Source organism: Cucurbita maxima, unplaced genomic scaffold (assembly GCF_002738345.1).
Source record: "Cucurbita maxima cultivar Rimu unplaced genomic scaffold, Cmax_1.0 Cma_Scf00014, whole genome shotgun sequence".
Lineage (NCBI taxonomy): Eukaryota > Viridiplantae > Streptophyta > Magnoliopsida > Cucurbitales > Cucurbitaceae > Cucurbita > Cucurbita maxima.
This window is the reverse complement of record NW_019272030.1, coordinates 1,824,166-1,845,865: the sequence shown is the minus strand read 5'-3', so window position 1 is coordinate 1,845,865 and position 21,700 is coordinate 1,824,166. Positions and strand designations below refer to the sequence as shown.

The 21,700-nt window shown below is 35.3% G+C and overlaps 5 protein-coding genes across 6 annotated transcripts; 3 read left to right on the top strand and 2 right to left on the bottom strand.

Moving 5' to 3' along the window:
- Window positions 1-890: 890 nt before the first annotated feature.
- LOC111489638 (cold shock protein 2-like) lies at window positions 891-2,053 on the top strand. The gene has a single exon (XM_023137955.1). It carries the CDS (start codon window positions 1,098-1,100, stop codon window positions 1,686-1,688), a length of 591 nt encoding a protein of 196 aa, XP_022993723.1. The 5' UTR covers window positions 891-1,097; the 3' UTR covers window positions 1,689-2,053.
- Window positions 2,054-5,788: 3,735 nt separating this feature from the next.
- On the bottom strand, window positions 5,789-8,805 carry LOC111489796 (auxin transporter-like protein 3). Its single transcript, XM_023138173.1, has 8 exons — window positions 8,471-8,805; window positions 8,182-8,367; window positions 7,994-8,106; window positions 7,719-7,902; window positions 6,926-7,023; window positions 6,642-6,849; window positions 6,310-6,567; window positions 5,789-6,234 (listed from the first exon to the last, which is right to left on the bottom strand). The coding sequence occupies exons 1-8, from the start codon at window positions 8,627-8,629 to the stop codon at window positions 6,040-6,042; spliced, it is 1,401 nt and encodes a 466-aa protein (XP_022993941.1). The 5' UTR covers window positions 8,630-8,805; the 3' UTR covers window positions 5,789-6,039.
- A 4,609-nt stretch (window positions 8,806-13,414) lies between these two features.
- Window positions 13,415-14,592, top strand: LOC111489714 (thaumatin-like protein). Of its 2 annotated transcripts, none has more exons than XM_023138051.1 (3): window positions 13,415-13,506; window positions 13,617-14,274; window positions 14,377-14,592. In XM_023138051.1, exons 1-3 carry the CDS (start codon window positions 13,458-13,460, stop codon window positions 14,513-14,515), a joined length of 846 nt encoding a protein of 281 aa, XP_022993819.1. In that variant the 5' UTR covers window positions 13,415-13,457; the 3' UTR covers window positions 14,516-14,592. The 2 variants fall into 2 exon arrangements, with proteins under 2 accessions (XP_022993819.1, XP_022993818.1); XM_023138050.1 differs by having other exon boundaries at window positions 13,425-13,506; window positions 13,614-14,274.
- Window positions 14,593-15,410: 818 nt separating this feature from the next.
- LOC111489715 (ubiquitin-fold modifier 1) lies at window positions 15,411-17,950 on the top strand. Its single transcript, XM_023138053.1, has 4 exons — window positions 15,411-15,577; window positions 15,684-15,781; window positions 16,916-16,948; window positions 17,747-17,950. The coding sequence occupies exons 1-4, from the start codon at window positions 15,504-15,506 to the stop codon at window positions 17,812-17,814; spliced, it is 273 nt and encodes a 90-aa protein (XP_022993821.1). The 5' UTR covers window positions 15,411-15,503; the 3' UTR covers window positions 17,815-17,950.
- Window positions 17,951-19,439: 1,489 nt separating this feature from the next.
- On the bottom strand, window positions 19,440-20,942 carry LOC111489713. Its single transcript, XM_023138049.1, has 2 exons — window positions 20,355-20,942; window positions 19,440-20,275 (listed from the first exon to the last, which is right to left on the bottom strand). Exons 1-2 carry the CDS (start codon window positions 20,920-20,922, stop codon window positions 19,647-19,649), a joined length of 1,197 nt encoding a protein of 398 aa, XP_022993817.1. The 5' UTR covers window positions 20,923-20,942; the 3' UTR covers window positions 19,440-19,646.
- Between the last annotated feature and the right edge of the window lie 758 nt (window positions 20,943-21,700).

The following is a 21,700-nucleotide window of genomic DNA, read 5'->3' as shown; positions in this document are numbered from 1 at the left end:
TTATATATATATATATATATATATATATATATATATATATATATATATATATATATATATATATATATATATATAGTACACATAATAGCAAAATAATTCAATTTTATTTTCATTTGTTTATTATTTTAAATTTATATTCATGGTTGTGTTGGACACATATTATTATTAGTATATATATATTTATCGTATTTTCACACCATTCAAAAATAAAAACTTTAATATAACATTTTTTTAAAAAGAATAATAACTGAGTGAAAATCTTTGTGAGGGACTCTGATTCCCACCCCAATTTTTGTGTAAAGTAAATGAAAATTTTCGCAAGATGGGAAAGGCTTCCACGCCCCTAAAGTGTCTCGCCTCATAGACATCTCTAATTATGTTTTCTTAATATTTGAATATTTGTCACGTTATTGGTTGATATACAGCTCAAACTAAGCCTATAAGATACGAGGTCTTTTACATGTTTTTTTTGTTCGTTGTTCAAAATGTCCCTTTTAAAAATATTAGGGATGACATAGATTAAGAAAAAAATAAAATATCAAAATTTACTCCAAGAATTAGATGCCATAGGCAAAAATGAATAAACTGGACTAAATTTAGAATTGTGGGCTTGGCCCGCCCAGTTAATACTGGACTAAATTCATCAAGTAAGCAGTCTGGGCCAACCCAGACCAGCCCATTTAATACTTAGTGGGCTTGGCCCGTTTATAAATCGCTTAAATGGGCCTTCTTCGGCTGATATAATTATATGACAATAATCAGTATTATTTTTTAATAATTTTTTGGATTACGTGTTGGTTTGCAGTTAACTCCGTTATTAAGCTGATGAGGTGGCAATAGCCAATGGATAAGGGTGAAGAGAGGCTAAGCAGCTATCTGGAGCTGATAAAGCAGCTCGAACCATTCGATGGTTGGGTCCCGCCGAATCCTTCTTTTTCCTCGAATCTCTCTTTCCGAGAGATATCCACTTTCGAAAACTGAATCAATTCTCCAAAAACCTCTACTGTCCGCCATTGATTCCTTCTGTAAATATTCATTGCTAGAAGTTCCTGGATTGTGGATTGTTCTTTCTAGTTTCTTTCGTTTTTTTTGTTTCCATGGCTGAGGTGAAGAGATCGAGCGGCACTGTAAGGTGGTTTAGCGCGCAGAAGGGGTTCGGATTCATAGCTCCAGATGATGCTACTGACGATCTTTTTGTTCACCAGACGTCCATTCAATCTGAAGGATTTCGAACTCTTTTCGATGGTCAAGCGGTTGAGTTTGCCATTGATTATGACGAAGATCAACGCGCCAAGGCCGTGGATGTTACTGTAACGGGTAGATCTAGCGGATATGGAGGAGGCCGCGGGGGTGCGAGAGGTAGAGGCGGCGGTTATGGGAGGTTTGGTGGAGAAGGAGGTTATGGTGGGCGTGGTTTTGGCCGAGGAGGAGGACGGTACGACGGTCCAAGCGGTGGATTCGGCGGCGGGGGTGGTGGTCGTGGCGGTGGTGAGTGCTACAATTGTGGCCGGATGGGTCATTTGGCGAGGGATTGTTATAGGGGAAATGGCGGTGCGCCTCCTAGCCGTGGAGGGGGTCGTGGATACGGCGGTGGTCGGGGTTATGGCGGCGGCGGCGGCGGTCGTGGTTGTTACAATTGTGGAGATACAGGACATTTTGCTAGGGATTGTCAAAATGAAAGCAAATGAAGAATCTGGGTCTTCCTTCAAGCGGTATTTACACTTATTCTTATGATTATTTTGGTTGGACTGTTAATTTTTTGGTGCGAATTCTGGGATTTTAGTGTGTTGGTGACTGCAAATCTGGTACTGAGGGCACGAGAATCCGTGGCAATTAAGCATAAGGCTTCGATTGTTCACTGTTTCTGGTTCTGGGTGTTCCATAATTTGTTGTTCAGAATTCGATGATGAATGATGCAATTGTTTGTATATGATGCTATACCTTTCCGGCATTTCTAATTCATTCTTCCTTTGATTATTGTGATGTTCTTAACATGTTATACAACATGATATGTGTAATCCATCATGATTAAATGTTCATGCCATTTTGTATGGAGTTCTATCCTTGGATTCTTTGGGCCGAACTTCCATTATTGGAGTTGGGATTACTGCCTCGTTTACTTTGTAATGTTAGAAATCACAACACTCCATTTTGGTATGACATCGTTCACTTTGAGCATAAGCTCTCGTGACAACACTCCATTTTGATATGACATCGTTCACTTTGAGATAGTATTCCTACAATCCTTTGTGGTCTATGGAGTCTTCGAACAACCTCCCCTTAATCGAGACTCTTTCTCTGGTGCCCTTGAACAAAGTACAACATTTGTTTGACACCTGAGTCACTTTTGACTACACCTTCGAGGCTTACAACTTCTTTGTTCGATACTTGAGAACTCTATTGACATAGCTAAGTTAAGGGAAATACCCCAATAACATGTTAGAAATCACAACCCTCCACAATGGTCTGATATTGTTTACTTTGAGTATAAGTTCTCGTGACCTTATTTTTGGTTTTCCAAGAAGACCTCGTACCAATGTACATAGTATTCATTTCCTATAAATCCATAATCTTCTCCTTAACGTGGGACTCATCTCTTCAACACGAAACACCCCAAAGAAGAAGCTGATCGTATTTTAGATATCTTTCCAAGTGTTTGGCAGGAGAAGCTAAAGCCACTTCAGGGCTTCCGGACTTGAATTTTCTCCTATTTTGAGCATAGAAATCTCAGCTGCATCAGTGTAGGGTACATAGATTACTAGCCACATTCCAACTGTGTCATTATATTTGAAGCTTGAGAAAAATGGAGATTGTATTCAATCCAGTTCTGCTCTGTTTTCTGAGAACTTCTGTAATTGTTTGGGCTTCTGCTTCACTGTTTTCTGCCAAAGTTGGATCCATGAAACTTCTAAATGAATGGTAACGTTCTTAATTGTTGATAGGTTTGTTAGACGAATACGACTCTCCATAATAGTATGATATTGTCCACTTTGAACATAAGCTCTCATAGGTTTACTTTGGACTTCTCCAAAACGCCTCATAATAATAAAGATAGTATTTCTTGATTATAAACTCATGATCATTCCCTAAATTAGTCGATGTGGTACTTTCATCATCCAACACCTCCCCTCGAACAAAGTACGCCTCCCCTTAATCGAAACTCGACTCCTTTTTCTTTTGGAGTACTTTGTTCGACATTTGAGGATTCTATTGACATGACTAAGTTTAGGATATGACTCTGATATCATGTTAGATGAATACGACTCTCTATAACGATATGATATTGTCTACTTTGAGCATAAGCTCTCATGACTTTGCTTTGGGCTTTCCTAAAAGATCTCGTATTAATGGGGATAGTATTCCTTGATTAAAAACTCATGATCATTCCAAATTAGTCGTTGTGAACTTTCATCATCCAATAGAATTTATGAAAATGATCAACCTTTTTAGACTCAACAAGCGTCATCTTTTATATATGTTCAAGATTTATGAATCTCAGCTCTTGGTTTCTTGTCTTCATGAAATCAATCGTATGCTTTTAGCTGTAAAAACTATATTGTAGGGTTAATTAAGAGTAATGAGCGTATTCACATAGTTTACTGAAAAACTTCTGTGACTCTCGAGTAAAGGATGAGAGCAGTCCTTGAGAATAAGTCATTAAGAAAGACTTTAAAAAATTGAAGCTATTACCTATACTAACAATATATCCCTTCCTTTTCGGTGGCTTAATGATAGGAACGACCTAGTTTACTGAAATGCTATTTGTGACGCTCGAACAAATGATGGTGCATTAATGAACCAAAACCACATTGGAACCAAGAGTGACCCTAAAGATAGGATCCTTAAACAGTTATTACTTATATTGGTAAAATATACTTTCTTTTTCAGTGACTCAACTATAGAACATGTTTAGTAAGAATAGTTTTCACTCTTTTAGGACCACATTAACTAAAAGTTAATTTGACATGTCTTTAAAGTGTCGATATTTTACGGCGACGAGTATTTTGTTAAAATGACCGTGATTTAATTAAAATTAAAAAAAAGAAAAAAAGAAAAAAAAGGCAATTCAAATGGTTTAAGTGGAAATATTTACTTAATTTTCTTTTAAAAAATACAGTTTTTACTGTTCACGGTAAAAAGAGGTAGAGTAAACCATGGTCAAACACAGCTCATTTTGAAAGGTTGTTACCCAAATATCCCACCACTCAAACAAACATTGAAAAATTGTCATGTTGACGTGGCAGTACACATCACGTGCTGTCAGAATCTATCTCTGACATTGTGCACGTAGAAAAGCCTTGTAGAAGAAGGGAAGCATCCATCTTTACTTTTTATTTATTTATTAATTTTCGTTTCAGTTTTTAGTTAAAAGATAAATAAAGAGACTCAGATAGAAATATATTCGATGGAAAAGATGGAAAAAAGAAAAAGAAAAAAAAAAAGAAAGAAAGAAAAAGGTGTTATCTTGGAAATTTCTCAAAAGGGGTATATCACATGTGACGGCCAATATCCAATGGATCCGTTACACGTGTAGCCAGCGTGGACCCTACGCTGGATTTAACCTGCTGACTCATGCTTGGTCAAAGAAAAGGCGTATTGGTGGTCAGAGAAAAAAGGTTCAATTGTCACTGTTACCTTTTTGGGTACGGGCCTGGGTTTGTAGGCCCATTTATTGACAAAATTATCATAAGCCCATCAACTCAATAGGGCCCACTCATCAGCCCAATGCTTTTGTACTATTTACATAGGGAGCCCACATAGAGGCAGCTTTTGCAGGGACAGTTCCCAAAAGGACTCTGACGTGGCCTTTTCTTTTTCCCCATAAAAGAAGCCTTTAGAGAAAAAAAAATAATAATAATTATTGGACAAAAATTCAATAAATACTTTCAAAATTAAAACAACAAACCAACCATAGTTCCAAGCTTCGTTTGATTTGTTTTCATGGAATTGGTATCCAACTCTTTGGTCGAGAGATTCGTCGTGTGTATGTCTCACTTGATTGTACGTGTGGATTAGATTACAAAAGAGGTTTCCTTCAAAGTTTTAAAACATGTCTGTTAAGGATATGTTTCCACGTTCTTATAACGAATGTTTCGTTATCTTCTTCAAACAATGTGGGATCTCACAATCCACATCTATTGGAGGCTTAGCGTTCTCATGATACACCGCTCGATGTCTGACTCTGATATCATTTATAACAACTCAAGCCTACCACTAGCAAATATTATTGTATTCGGGTTTTTCCTTTCAAACTCCCCTCAAAATTTTAAAATGTGTTTGTTAAAGAGAGGTTTCCACATTCGTATAAGGACTGCTTCGTTTTCATCTCCAACCAATATGAAATCTCCAACCAAAGAAGCTCGTGTATTTATAACAAGAAATTATAAGATTTTGGCAATAGTGATAAACCTACTTGATAAATTCAAAAATAATGTCATTTCAAAAGTCGATAGTTTAATCTATTTCCCCGTAACTACATTTTGAGGTCGCATCAAACAAGTTTTTGAACTTCAACAAGTGTCTAACAGATCATTGAACTTCTAATTTTATGGCTAATACGTTCCAAAACATTAAAAAAGCATGCAATATAAGTTCCCGAACTTTGTCTTTTCTCTTTTGTATCTAAGAACTCGACATGTATAAATTTCAATAATTTGTAGTGTTGAAGACAGCTAGTTGGGGACAGTGTCCTCTCATTCTGTAGACGAACACAAACAACTTCTTTCATCTGTCGTTTATACAAACAACAACCAGACAACAACACCAAACGGATCAAACGGATCAGACGGATCAAATGATGAATAGAATCTCATATTCATGAAGAACAAGGCTTAACAGAGTTCTTAATATCAAAAGGGGAAAGCATACTTATGGACTCATCAGCTACAAACTCAGCTGGAGTGTCTTGTGTAGGGGTGGCCGACATTGCCATCACACCTTGTCTTAAAATCATCACCAATACATCAAAAAAGGAAGAAAAATTTAAGGGATTCCCAATCTCTTTACACACAAACATACTTATGTTCACTTTATCTCAGCTCAGTGCTTGGGAGAAGGGCACTGATAGCACTTGGTGAATAGCCCAAATGTGCTAACTTGATGAACAAAGTTGAGCATGCTAGCCCACCCTCCAAACCCAAATCCCACAATCAGGACCCACCCCACCACAAATACGTTCACAGAGTATAGCCCTGCCCAGCCACCCAACAATGATGGAGCTCTCTCCACTGCATTCTGTATAGAGAAAAAAAGGTGTTAAAAAGTTGAGAGAAAATGCATTGTGAATTGGAACAAAAGAAACTAAGTAACCTCTCTGGCTGATGGAGAAGCAAAAGTGACCATATGAGCTAAAGCAGGGATTATGTAGACGGTGAAGCTAACGAGAAGGGATCCGACCGTCGAGTTGATCGGTCCGAAGAACGGGAAAATGATTGCGAGAAACCATATCGGTATCACGACGGGTAGTCTCGTGAGAGCTCTCTTGATCAAGCTCTTTGTTTCATGTACTCTTAAGAATTTCTCCCACACAAAGTAGAGAGGTGTGCAGGCGAACCCAAATGTTATGAACTGTATAATCAAAGCCACATTGATAATGGACATCTCAATTCAAATGGGATTGTTTTTTTGTATAAGAATGTTACCTGATGGATGAGCATGAGGATCACGGCAGTGTCTCTAAAGCCATTCCTTGGGAGCAAAGCAAGAGCGTTTGAATGCGTCAAGAGGTCATCGCCAAAAGCCCAATAGACAGCTGAAGCTGATGGCAGTGTCAGTGTAAGCACGTAGAGCGTTGCCATCAAGTAAATGAGCTTGAATTTCTGGGGCTTCCACATGGCATGCATAATCTCCCTACATGAACATGAAAATTGAATACAAATTTGGTGGAAATGAATGTAATTCTAGAGTTATGTTTTAAAATGCTTACACTGTTACAGCATGTCCTCCAAAGGTGTAAAGAATGTTGGTGGCCCCAGTGAAGTACAGAACCATTTTACTAGGCCCTGAGTGCTTCACTCCCTCGACCTTCATGGAAAAAAAAGCAAACAGGATAACTTTTCTTCTTCTTCTTCTTCTTCTTTCTATTTCAATGAAACCCAGTTTGATATTTTGATTTAGATAGCTTTTTCCTTTACCGACTTGTAACCGACCAACCCTCAGTGAGATCTTATATCGGTTGGAGAGGGGAATGAAACATTGCTTATCAGGGTGTGAAAACCTCTCCCTAGCAGACGCGTTTTGTGAGACCGACGGCGATACGTAAAGGGCTAAAGCGGACAATATCTACTAACGGTGGCTTGGGTTGTTACAAATGGTATCAGCCCGATACTGAGTGGTGTGCTAACGAGGACGCTGGACTCCTAAGGAGGGTGGATTGTGAGATCTCACATCGGTTGGAGAGGGGAAAGAAGCATTCTTTATTATAAGGGTGTAGAAACCTCTACCAACAGACTTGTTTTAAAACCGCGAGGCTAACGACGATACGTAACGGGCTAAAGTGGATAATATATACTAGCAGTGGTCTGAGCTGTTACACAACTCAACCACAACCATAACCATAAGGACAGTCTAATTCATTCCTGAAAAACATCTTCTATACTACAACCAATTAAGATCTGTTCATATTGTTGAAGAACCAAACAAGCAGGAAGAACATAATTTGAGATTGTAAAACATTAAAGAAATGAAAATCGAGGATATTAATGATCTTATTATTGTACCTGTCCGTGGATAAGGGAAGCAACGGTCATATACCAAGCAGTGTAAGTGGTCATCACGAGACCAAGAAACGACCAAATTCTGTAATTGTGAAAAGAAGGGATGAAGACAGTGGTAGCACAGCAAGCGCCAAAGATATACGTCCAAGTCCTCTTGTCCAAATTGTCGTTTATGTAATAGATATTACTGCAAAACCAAACCCATCAAAGTCGTGTGAAAAAACACAGACAATTATTGTTCTTGTTCTTGTTCGTGTTCGTACTCTTGTTAAAACTACCTCGCACAAGCTATCAGCTGAATCACAGATCCAAAGAGGAGAAAAGTGCAGTTAAAAAACAAGCCCACATTTCTCCAGTGTTTCCCAAGCAACCCATCAAGAACTTCAAACCACTGCAGAGGGGGAAATCAGGCGTTTTGGGAAAAGAAAACGAGAGATTTCAAAAGAAATGGGTATTAAGAACTTACCTGAATGACATGGTTTCTGAAATCAACCTTCTCCCGTTCCTTTCTGGTTCGATATTCAACGTACAGAACACTAATAAGATAAGCAGTCCAGCTTCCCATTAGACCATAGAAGAGCTGGAAGAGAATCCCAGAAAGCATTCCCAGTTGGGAGAATGAATATGGAAGTGTGAGTAGCACTTGAGCGACCTGTAAAACGCCAAAAATCGACCCAGAAAACCATGAGGAACTCAAGAACAGAGAAAACAAAGAAATGGGTATTGAAAGAAGATCAAAATGGAGGAATATTTGCCTGATTTGAAGCACAGCTAAACCAAGCATCATAAACAGAGCCGCCATGCCAGAAGAGTGCGGAGAGCTTGGACTTAGTGGAGCTTGAAGAATCGGCTTCTTCTCTCTCCATTTCAACGTAATTGCCTGCGATTACGGTTTCAACTTTCTCGGAAGCCATTAGCGCGCGTTTGGGAAGCAATGGATAGATTCAGAGGGTTTAAATAGAGAAGAAGGGGAGTTTGATTATGATGTTCATCAAATGAACATTACCATAATCCAAATTGTTTTGGAATATATTATAAAATTGATGAAATGGGTTGTTTTTAATTTGAATTATTAGGGGTAATAAGTTTAAAAGGAGATATTTTTTTATGGGATGAAATGAAATTGAGGGGTGTTGAGTTTGAAACTGGGCAGTGTGTTCTTCTTGTAACTTTCGTTGGTGGGTATTATGGAGCTGTTTCAATCAATTGAAACTCTTTTATTTATTTATTTATTTTAAAGAGAAGGGTAAATGAAAAGGAACGTTATAAAGGAAGTTCTTTCACATGTGGGCTTTAAAAGCTGTGTTTATGGGCCAGGCCTAGCATGCAGTGCACGAGCGGGTTGGCCCACTATGCCCATTATCTCTCTCTCTCTCTTATTTGAATTTAACAAAGCCAATTATTATTTTTTCAATAATTACATCAAAATTAAGTTGGATTAAAAAAAAATCATTTTTTAAATGTTAGTATTCTCAACTTAGTATAATAAAATAATTTAAAAAATTATTTTATGCAATAAATTGAAATTTAAAAAGCGGTTTTTTACTCGATCGATCATTAGCATAAATATGATCCCTTCTAAATAACAGGTATATGGTACAAAATTGATCGATTTTTAAATTTTTTAATATAATTAATTTGTGTATTGGTAATTTTTTTTTATATATATATAAAGTAAACTTGATTTTATTGAAATTAATAAGGTTGTGGAAGTTTTTAGGTGTGTGGTCGAGCAATAGTTTGATAAACACATGGATAGACTGAATTGATCACTACTTTATGAAAAATTTTAGCTATATAATATGTTAGATACCTGTGACTCGACGGATTAATAATCCAAATCATAAATGATGTGAATTATTAAATAATCGAAGTTGAGTCGTTTTGAGCTTCTTCGAATTGGCTTCACGAGATTTAGTCCATTATTTTTTTGTGGGATATCATTGAGAATTCAGAATTAGGTTACTCGAATATTTTTGTAATACTTTTTTCAATGAGTCAATTATCCATGTTGGTATTTTATTGTTCCTGTTAAGGATATTTAGTAATAAATTATAGTTTACCATATATATTATATTTGATATTTTATTAGAAGGCAAATATCTAATATTTGCCTTATTATCATAGGTATCTTTCCATTTATTGTTATTTTCATTTATTACTATTTTCATATCCTTGTAATTCATTTGATTATAATAAGATAACTTTCACACTATTTAGGTGTGGTGGATTAATTAAACATTCACAGTTCCGCTATCGATCAATAATTTTGATTTTTTGAAAGTATCATGATCATCTAATAATAATAGTTTTGTTTTTTAAAATGAATGATTTTGAGACGTGATTTTGACCAATGATTGCAAAGTTGATCCATAGACGTGGTTCTCGAACCTATGAATGAAGAATGGACAAGCTTTTTTACATCAATAATCTCGTAACAATCAATCAACTATTGATTAATATATACTTGATCGAACACTACATGAAAACGAAGAACGACTCTTCTGCTAAAAAAAGAAATATCATCGTTTTTTTTTATTTTATTTTAGACGTTCCTCATAAAAATGAGTAGTATAACCAATAAATATTTGTGTTTTGATAATTGCATCTAATAGTTCATGTAAAAATTATTTTCGATCGAATTGTAAAAATTGTGGTGCGACGTATCTGCTTCGATTAGTCCGTATATATGTATTCGGGTAATATACTAATTTTTTAATTTTTGAAAAACAATAGCATAAAGGTAGAATTTAAAAATAAAACCAACTTTAAAAAAAAAATAAAAAAATATAATTTTGGAAGATGGAGAGAATGATTGCATTAAGGGTAAAGCTTAGTGGTAAATATGATTAGCAACACACGTGTGACAACTGGCTTCGCCATTAAACTAAAATTTCCACGTGGACCCCACTGCATGTCTTCTTTTTGCTTGGGTTAAGTGGTCCCCACTCTTTTCCTATTCTTAATCATGATATTAAGTGCTTCTTAAATCATTTTTCCCTTCATATATTTTAGATAATTGACATTAATTGCATTGGTAATGTTTATATTAGAAAGGATGAGGTGGAAAATAAATTCACGAAATTAAATAATTATATTAAACATTTATCTTTTTAGAAAAAGTCGCACAAGTGGCTTTTGGGGATTTCTATGTAATTTATTTATATTTTCAGTCATAGAATTCATAATTCAATATTATTTTGGACCATTTTGCAAAATAAATATATTCATAATTAACGTAGTTTTATAAAATATTATGAAAAAGGAAAAAAATGGATTAAAAAAACTTCCAATATTTATAAAAAACTATGGTCTAAAAAATTAAGTAAATATGATTTTTTACAGCTTGATAATAATAATTTGATATTAATAAATGATGAGAATATTAATATTAATCAACAGCTTGGATTGGTCATTATTTCTTCCAAAGCATCACTTTAACGGTGATGATGATGTTGCGCTAATCCCTAACCCTACACGTCAAAAACATTTTCTATTGTAATTTTTGTTCAAATAAATCATTTCATTGCAAATTTAATATTTTCAATCACACATTCATAAGATTTTGAATGGCTTGCTAGTCACAATATAAATATATATTTTATTAGTTAAATTACAATTAAAAATTTAAAATGGTTTTTAATTTTAATTTTTTAATATATTATGAATATATTATTAAAAAATTATATAGTAAAATAAGTACGAGCTAGTTTGTATATTTATAATAAATATAGAATTAGGTCGGAGAAGTTAACAAAATAATATTTATTATAAAAACACTGAAAAAAAACGTATTTCGAAAAGTCTCATAAAATGAATGAAACAAACCATTGATAAATCCAAAGAAAATATTTGTCATGGAATATGAAAACGTCCCGAAAAGTTCCTTAAACCTAAACTTAATCTCGCTCACTTTGTCGTCTCCTCTTCTTCTCCTACTGAGCCTCCTTTGTTGCTCTCGTCTGTCTACTACCATTGTCATGCTTTTTAAGTTGCACTTTTTTAAAAAAAAAAATAGCATTTCAGACTAAATTATATTAATGTTATAATTAGATGAACTTAGTTGATTGAATTAATTTTAAACGATTAAAATCTTAAAAATTGAATTTAAACAAAACTAGACTATAAACTATAAAGATTATATTAAAATTTTATAAATGATTGACAACAAATTTTAATTTAACATAATTTTATAAATGAGTTTAGACTATTAATATAAAAATAAAGTATTTGAGTTATAGCGACCCAATTAGCATAACTTTAGCTCCTTTTTGTAGCGCACATGGCATTATGTAGCTTTGGTTGTACCGACCTAAGCTAGGTCCAACATTTCCATTAAAACAGCTCAAAATCAAATTGGGGGTAGTTTCATTCACTTTAAGTTTGATCCCTTTGGTACCATTTGCTTTCAAAGCCAACCCACTAAGGTAGTACTAATTTTATTCTACTTTTTCTTAAAAATTATCATAAACATTCATATAGATTCCTTCATCTAATTACTTTAGGAACGATTTGTAAAGTTTGAGCGTTTCATTAATTTTGGCTAGAAAAAAAGTGAACGTAAGTATATAAGTGAGAGCACTTATTTTCATTGATATGAGACGTTTGGGTGAAACGGAAAATAATACCATGAGGGCTTGTGCCCAAACTGAAAAATATCATACCAATGTGGAGAAGATAAGTGGAAGTTTCGCTGCTGTTATCGATGAATTTAACATTGTTTTTCTTATATGTTTAGAATTTTAAATTTAGTCCCTATAATTTTTATTAGTTAAATTTTTAAGAGGGTAGAAATCAAATTAAGTGACCAAATTAAAACTTTACTTAAACGATCCGAATCAAATTAGTGAACTAGTAACGTCATTTAGATTAAAGTTTTGAATAAGGGTGTTTGTAAACATTTTTTAAATATAATCCTACCTTTTATGAACATAAATAACCTTTATTAAATAATGAACCTAATTTAATCAAATAATAGAATGGTTAGATGGACTGAGTTCAGATTATTTAGCTCATTTATTTAAATGTTTGTTTTTAGTAAATAAAATAAATTTATTTATTTTCAATTATGTACCTTTCATATATATATATATATATATATATATAATTTAAGTTATTCGAGTAAAAAAACATAGAATATTTGGTAAAACTAAATTCATTATTATAATTAAATAAATTACAAGAATATGAAAAGAAATAAATAAAAGATATTATATATATAAGTAAAGAAAGACAAATATATATTTGACTATAATAAAAGATCAAATATGATATTTATCAAAACTATAATTCAATACTAAATATTCTTAACAACACCTCCTATAAAAAGTTTTCATTTATTTGAACTCAAATCAGCCCAGTGTTAGATCATCCAATATTATGAACACCCTTAATTTTGAAATCTCGATTTGAACTAAAAAAAAACGTCTTTAACTAGTAAACTATGCTAGCTCGAACCAAGCACAAAAGGGAAGAAATCAGAAATATTGGGCTTTATGCATTATGGAGTGGGCTTTAAGAGATTAATTGGAGGCATGGAGGAAGCTTTGAATAAACTTATGTAATGGGTCAGGAAAGGAATCTTTTATAAACCTAGAAAGCGCTTTCCGGAAATGCCCAACTTTTGGCCTCCAAGTTATCTTCCCCCCACACGTATTCTATTCATCCCTTCATTTTCCTTCATATATATATATATACACTTTCCAACTTCCTCGCATTATCCACCCAAAAAACCCTCCTAATATGGCTTCCATTTCTCGTATTTTCTTCCTTTTAATCTTTATTTTGTCTGGTAATTTTTTTTTGTTTGTTATGAATTTGATCATAGTTTAGTTGATTGATGTAATAAAATAAACAATTTTGTAGACATAAACTAAAAATATACACATTTGAACATGGCAGGGAGAACGGAGAGCGCACGAGTTTTCACCATAATAAACAACTGCAAGGAAACAATATGGCCGGCGATAACTCCGGGAGACGGTTTCAACGGAGGCGGTTTTGCACTAAAACGCGGTCAGTCGATCGTTTTCAAAGCGCCGGTCGGGTGGTCGGGCCGGATATGGGGTCGAACCGGGTGCAACTTCGACCGGAACGGGTATGGGCAGTGTCAAACCGGAGCCTGTGGGACATCGCTCAAATGCAAAGCGTCAGGGAAGACACCAGCGTCGCTTGCGGAGTTCACACTTCAGGCGCAGGATTTTTACGACGTGAGCCTGGTAGATGGGTTTAATTTGCCGATGGTGATCACGCCGATCAATGGCACAGGAAAATGCGGCGTGGCAGGGTGCGATGGTGATTTGAGAGGTGATTGCCCGGCGGAATTGGCTGTAAAATCGAACGGGAAAGTTGTCGGGTGCCGGAGCGCGTGCGACGTGTTTGATAAAGATGAGTATTGTTGTAGAGGTGTTTATGGGAATCCGGTGACTTGCCAGCCGACATTTTACTCGAAGAAGTTTAAGGATGCGTGTCCGACGGCGTATAGCTACGCTTACGATGATCCGACAAGCATTTTCACCTGCTCCGCCGCTGATTATGTCGTCAGCTTCTGCTCCAACAGGTTCAAATTAATTCAGCTTTTAATTAAATTTAAAAAATAAGACAATAATATTTATAAGCTTAATTAAAATAATAATAATAATAAGGTTGAAATTCATGGCAGGGCGCAGCCGGTGTGCACTTACCATAACCACAAGCTCGTTTGCAGTGGATCAAAGGGCTTGAAATCCTTCGTGGGCGGAGGATGGTGGGCTCTAATGGCGGCTTTTCTATTTCTCATTAATTCGTCGGTTATTTTCTAACGTTGAGGCTACGTGATTTTCATATTGTTTATGTATTTTATTTTTAGTTATTTATTTTGTGTTTGTGATTTAGCTCATCAATTTTTTTTTCTTAATTTGACTTGTATTTTTTTTTTTAATAGAAATTTATTTTCGAGTTTAACAAAAATGGAACTTAAAATAGATTCAGACTAATTTTAATTTTAAAATTTTAAAATAATTGGAATAAAAAAGAATGGAGTAAAAATCATTAAAATTATATTAAATAAAGTGAAAAAAAAATCTATTAAAATACCTAGAATTAGTAATTATAGGAATTAACATACTATAGTTTAATGAATTTAATTTAGGAGTATAAATCAAAATTTTCTAATACTTAGCTAATATCAAATATGACATTAAAAAATTATATACATTTTAGGTTAAATTAATAAAAATATCCATAAATTTTACATTTTGTCTAAAAAAAAATATTTATGACGGTTAATTTTTTTTAATAATATCCTCACATTTAAAAAAAATACTAACCGGTAGATAATTTATTTTTAAATATTTTAAACCTATAAAAGTGTTCAAAAATGTTATTAAACTTTTAAAATTTTCATTAATAAATAATATTTCTAATATTGTATATTTCAAGTCTAATGTGAATATGTAGATGAAAAATAATAATCTTTGATTCTAAAATAATAATGGTAAAAACTTTTTAAATTTTTTTAAAATTTAAAATATATTTTGAAGGTTTAAACGGTATTATTAAATTATTATTATTATTTTGTTATATTATATGTGAAGGTTGAGATATAGGGCAAAATTTACAAGTATTTTTATTACTCATTTACTACTAACATGTATATATATATATATATATAATAATAATAATAAAAATAATAATCAAAGCTTTAAATACAATATCGGACGAATTTGCACGCCGTACCTATAAAATTCATACAAGAATCTCCTCCAAAATCAACGAGTTTCAACCTTCATCACATCACAGAGCTCGAAAATGGCGGGTGCCGGCGGCGGAAAGGTCTCCTTCAAAGTCACTCTCACCTCAGACCCCAAGCTCCCATTTAAAGTGTTCGTAATCTTAAACACTTGATTTTTAAGCTCCTAGGGTTTTCCTCTTTCCTTGCCCAGTATTAAGATCCAATCTCATCGTTTTTTCGATTTCTTTGTCTCTCAGGTTTAGCGTTCCAGAGGCCGCGCCCTTCACCGCTGTCCTCAAATTTGCCGCTGAAGAATTTAAGGTGCCCCCGCAAACTAGCGCCATCATCACCAATGGTAATTGATTACCTCCGTGTTGATTTATTCGTTGAATTTTGATTCGATTGTGATTGGAATCTGCATGCGTGAAATTTCTTTGTAATTAACTATTTGAGATCTTCCGATCACCGATACGTGTGGTTCTAGAAATGAAAATTGGCGTTGAGTTCCTTGAGAGATGGTTGGCGTGCCCTCAATCGCACTAAGCGTAAAGTCTTTTCTTTTTAGAAACGAGCATTTGTAATTGGATGTGTGGAGATTGTGTCAGTATTAGTTTTTTTGTCACACTCCAATATCTCCTCTTTCAACTTCAGATTGCTGGGATTGCCCTTTCTCTTTTGATGAAAGGTTGGGTTGTTTCCTGTTGGAAAACATAAATTGTTCACTGACCTGTCCACATTACTTCATTGATGGAGGATTTCCATCATCATCATCTTTTGTATTCAAGGTATATTATTGTTTCTGATTTGGAATTGATTGGTCTGAAGCTTCGAGTATCAAAAAGATCGTCGACAGTAGTTTAATATCAGAAAAATTGGATGTCAGTCATACAAAATGTTACATGTTTGGAGATTGTTATTATTATGCTATAGGTAATCCTTGATGTTAGTCAAGCTTGCCTACATTGTGCCTTCATATCTTTGATCCTGTTATGAGATGTGCTTGTGATTTTTTTTTTTTTGGTTTTTATGTCGGAGAGAATTCCCTTAATTGTAGTTTTTACTTTACGAGTACTAATATTGAAGCAGAAGTTCCTACGCCTTTCTTCCCAGATAAAAAGAAAAACTGACACCTTTGAACTTGCGAATAGTTGAGCTAATCTTGCTACTGCTTGAAGCTTGAACTAATTATCTGCAGCCTTTTCATGATTTCACTGATATCTTGTGGCAGAAGATGGGTCAGAGATTGTGCTTTAGAGTTTGTAAACTACGAGATATGGACTGTGGTCATGTTTCTGTCCTTGTTAGTCATTTTAATATTTGATAGAATTGACGCTGTTAGATGGGAGATGCTTTATGCACAATTAATTTTCTGCGGGAAAGATTTAAGAATCCAATTGAACATGTGCGTTTAGATGTGCTGATATTATGGTATCACTTCAATCATTTAGCCTCTCATTTTATATGTCTAACATGGTTCAAATGATTGCAGATGGCGTTGGAATAAATCCTCAACAAAGTGCTGGTAAGCTGATTCATGGCCCAATTCTTAAACTCTACAATTTATTGTCCTTGCTTCGTTCTGCTAATTTTTTCATGTTATTTAAACTTTCCCAACTATAGAAGCATGTGCTGAACTGCCTAATGTAGAAACAGATTAAAAAAAAAAAAAAAAAGCTCAAGTTCCATGATGATATATGGCTGGAGGTGTGTGAGATCTCACATTGGTTGGATAGGGGAATGAAACATTTTTTATAAGGGTCTGAAAACATCTTCCTAGTAGGCGTGTTTTAAAACTTTGAGGGGAAACCCATTGGCGAGGGGAACGAAGCATTCCTTACAAGGGTGTGGAAAACCTCTCCTTAGTAGACTGGTTTTAAAACCTTGAGGGGAAGTCTAGAGGGAAAAGTCAGAAGAGGACAATATCTGCCAGTGGTAGGATTGGATCGTTACAAGGTGATTCTGTAACTGGTGACAAGGTGTTTGAATTTGTCAACCAAATCCACCACCATTTTGCTGTAGCTAAAACAGAACTATTGATATTGTCTTCTTCTTTTAACCCCCATCTGGAATGTTAAGAGGCTCCTTTAAAACTCAAAATCAGATTTTATATCTTCTTTTATTCTTCCCGGATTACATCCTACGAGGTACTTCCTCAAGCATGAGATAACATTTTGTTTATGTTAGTATAAAATTTGAACTTCTTCATTGATATTACTATTTGTTTATACATATTCTTAGGGCTGAGGCAACTCAGTGAAGCTTGAGGCGATAATAATATTCCATTTGCAGTTGAAACTTATGGTTGACGTGCCTTTTGCAGGCAATGTGTTCCTCAAGCATGGCTCTGAATTGCGCCTGATTCCTCGTGATAGGGTTGGAGCTGCCTGATCTCTGCGAATGTAAACTCCAAACCCTTTATCTATTGGCTTAATTTGCTGGGAGAATTTCATACTTGTTTATCACATTATTGTAACTCATTAGAACCAATCTGCCTAATTAAATAAATGAGCCTCCTTATTTTGGACAAAGTTACATAGTTGGAGACCAAATTTTAATTTCAAGCCTCCTTGTTTCCTTTTTCTCTTTACTTGGAACGCTCCTACCTATAAAAATTCAAACGATAGAACTGGAAAAATCTTGAAATTGAGGGACTATATAAAAATTAAATTCAAAATACGTAAAAAAGAAAGTAACAGTTTGAAACTATATATCAAGCTCCAACAAGGTCAGTTTTATCTTCCTGCCAATTTCAGACATCCTCTACATTGGCAAGGCAACGGCTCTGGAAATGCTCTGCCCAATCAAGGTACCTTGTGGTCCTTGTCCATGGTAGACGACCCTTCATTTCCTTGTGGAGTCCAAGAAACTTTGATATGTGTGCATGTTGAGCTCCTATGTAGACGTCAAAAGTAGAACACAGTAACACCCCAGCCTCTCCATGTTCAAATTTGCAAAATTTCCCGCTTTGTACCTCTCATTAAACTGTACGAACATTCTTGCAAGAAGAATGTATAATTCCCACGTTTTTTTTTACTCATGTATGCCAACTGCATGCATAGTGCCACTGTGCACAAGTATGTGAAATGTGGAAGCTTGACTGCTGCCGTAAAATCTATTCAACCACCCATTTAGTCAAGCGGGACAGAATGGATTTTTCCAAAAACAAACAACATGATTGCTGGGGCCCCGACAAGGTCACAAGGGCTAACTGCACTTACAGTACCCCGTGAGTCTGCTAATTCTCTCCCCACTTCTTTTTCGATCTAGACTCAGTATTTTATATGTTATCGACCATGTTCTAGAAATGTTTTGCTTTAATAAGCTAGGCCATGTCTCCGGCAGAACTGTTAGTGGCAGATTCTTGTCTGAAAAGAAAGCATTCCGTTCTTACGTTATGTTGCTTTCCTGTTGCAATCATATATCCCACTACTTAGCTTACTCGCCAGTCACTTGTCCATTTTATACTCTGCTTCAGCTCCACCTTTTTCAGGCCCGGCGTGAACGGGGAGGTACTGCTGCCCTTTATTTCTTTTTTTTACTGTGGATATTAATATTGAAGATGGTTGGAAGGGAGTCCGAGTTGGCTAAGAAGATAATCATGGATTTATAAGTAAGGAATACATCTCTATTAGTATGAGTTATTTTTAAGAAACTAAAAACAAAGTCAAGAGAGTTTATGCTAACGTGATATCAGAGTCATGCTCATAACTTATTAATGTCAATAGAATACTCAAATGTCAAATAAAGAAATTGAGAGCCTTAAAGGTGTAGTAAAAAAGTGAGTCAAGTGTCAAACAAGGAGTGTACTTTGTTCGAGAGAAAGGAGTTTAGTCTTAATTAAGGAGAGGTTGTTCAAGAGCTCTATAGGCCTCATGAGAGACTCTATGGTGTATTTTGTTTGAGGAGACAATTGTTAAAGATTGTTGGAAGGGAGTCCCACGTGGGCTAATTATGAGGATGATTATGGATTTATAAGTAAGGAATACATGTCCATTGGTACGAGACATGAGAGCTTATACTCAAAGTGGATAGTGTGATACTATTATGAACGTGATCAATGCCTCTCGTTGTGGGAATGATATCTCCATCTCGAAGACACCAACAGTACCCACCCAATGCCAATTTACAAGAAACACAATAGAATACCATTAAATTCATATCCTTCCAGAGGCAATCAAACAACTCTTGCCCAACAAAAACCCGTTAATGGCAGCTAAAAGTTAAAACCCACCATAAATGACAACAAAACAAGGCAATATTGCCTTGGGACTGAACACATATAACTCATCCAAATTGGAATACAAGCCAGCTTCTCCGGCCAATGAGTCATAATCCTCCACGCTGCTTTCTGAACTCTTCTTAACCCTGCCAGCAATTACCCGACAAACCAGCATTGCTCGTTTGTCTTTGCCGTCCAATGACATTCCAGCACTGTCATGAGCCTTTCCACTTGTAGCAGTTGTTAGAATACCCTTCCCTGCGTCCCCTCCAGGGGCCTCTGCAGCCAACTTGAACCCATGCTTGATTATACTACAAACATTGCATTGTGGGATTGAACTACAGAGGTTAGAAGAGCCATTTAGGCCCAATGAGCAAGCCAACGTGGTGCAATGGAACCTCAGGAGTTCGTTACCATCTGCTATGCAACGTGGGTGCTTCTTTGAAAGCTTGATGGCTTTGCCTTTAATGGAATCTCTATATTCCTCGAATCTCGAGATGGTTTTTGAAGTGTTGTGGATTTTCAAAATCCTTTCAATTTTGCAAATTGGGGTTTGTTTTTTCAACCAGCTTGATTGAAATATAATCTCCACTATGTTCTTGCTCGTGTCTTCAGGACCAAGTTCAGACACTAAACAATCATGCAATAAGAAAACAAGCTTAGAACTTATGAACTGATACAGATAAAGAAGGGATCGAAATTGAAGTACCTGCATGTCTAACACTCTTGTGAAGCTCCAAAGCTTCAGGTTTCATGAAAACCTCACCACATTCAGAACAGGGCCAAATGGTTGCTCTAAGAAAAGTGTCTCTAGCCATCCCATTAACAGGGTTAATCACCATTTTACATTCATAGCAGCCGTAGAACTTTCTGAATGGCATTCCCCTGAAAGAGGCTCCGCTGGAGGAATTGGAAGAAGACGAGGCAGATAAGGATGAACAAATGGCTGATGGAATATCATTTTGTTCGTTCAAAGGGGGAGCTTTTGAGTATCTACTTGAACTTGAAGATAATGCCCTGTTCTTGTGAACTTCATGCGTTACCTTGGTGTTGTTACAGAGTGAGCCGGAACACCTCATTTTCTTACAGTTCTTCCTACTCTCTTCTGTTGCTTGTTCCTGTTGTTGTCGTTTTTCTTGTGGCTGCTGAGGCTGCAGGTACTTGCAGCTGAATATGCCTCTAACAACCGCCCAAGACGGCGGCTTTGGTTTCTGGTTTTCATGGGTTTGTCGGCTGAGCTTTGTCTGGGTTTTGGGTTTGGCCATGGCAGATGCCATTTCTTCACTGAAAACAGGATTTGGTTTGTTCTTGTTCTTTCAGGATCTGAACATGAAGATGAAGGTTGATAGGAGGAGCTTCTTGAGGTTAGGGGCTATGGATATGGGGACTCGTAAATTCATTGCCTTGAAATTGTAAGAACCTTTTTCAGTGTGTGGGCGTTGATTTTAGAGGCGCAAGGTCCCCTATGCTTTGTTTTTTTTAGTGGAAAATGCCTCTCTCTATTTTTAAATATCTCCTACTTAAATTTTTTTTTTTTTTAAAAAAAAATCTATAGATTCATGCCAATAGAGATAATATTTATTGATCGTAAATTCTTGGCTTTATTTTGGGCTTCGCCAGGCTCATGCCAATAGAGATAATATTTATTTCATAAATTAGTCTGGACTATCCTCCAATTATTATTAGTAAAAAAAAAAAAACCATAATGTGAGAGGGTTTAAAAAAAATGAAAATTGTGGTTTCCCATGCCCAACAGCAAATTATGGAGAGGATAAGATTGGAATAATTTAAAAAGTTCACTTTTCTTGTATGATTAAGAGCATGAAATGGGAAGAAAATATTTTTTTAAAGAAATAAAATATAATGAGTTTGGATGATTTAAAATTATTTTTAAATAATAATAGACATAAAAATTGTCTATAAAAAATAAATTAGGTGAAAATATTTAAATATGCGCAAGAAAAATTTTAAAAATGGCCCATTGGAGCTAAGAGAAGCCCAAGTACGGTCCAAGTCCTTGATGGGCTCTATCCAATAAGTCTAGAAGATAATGGG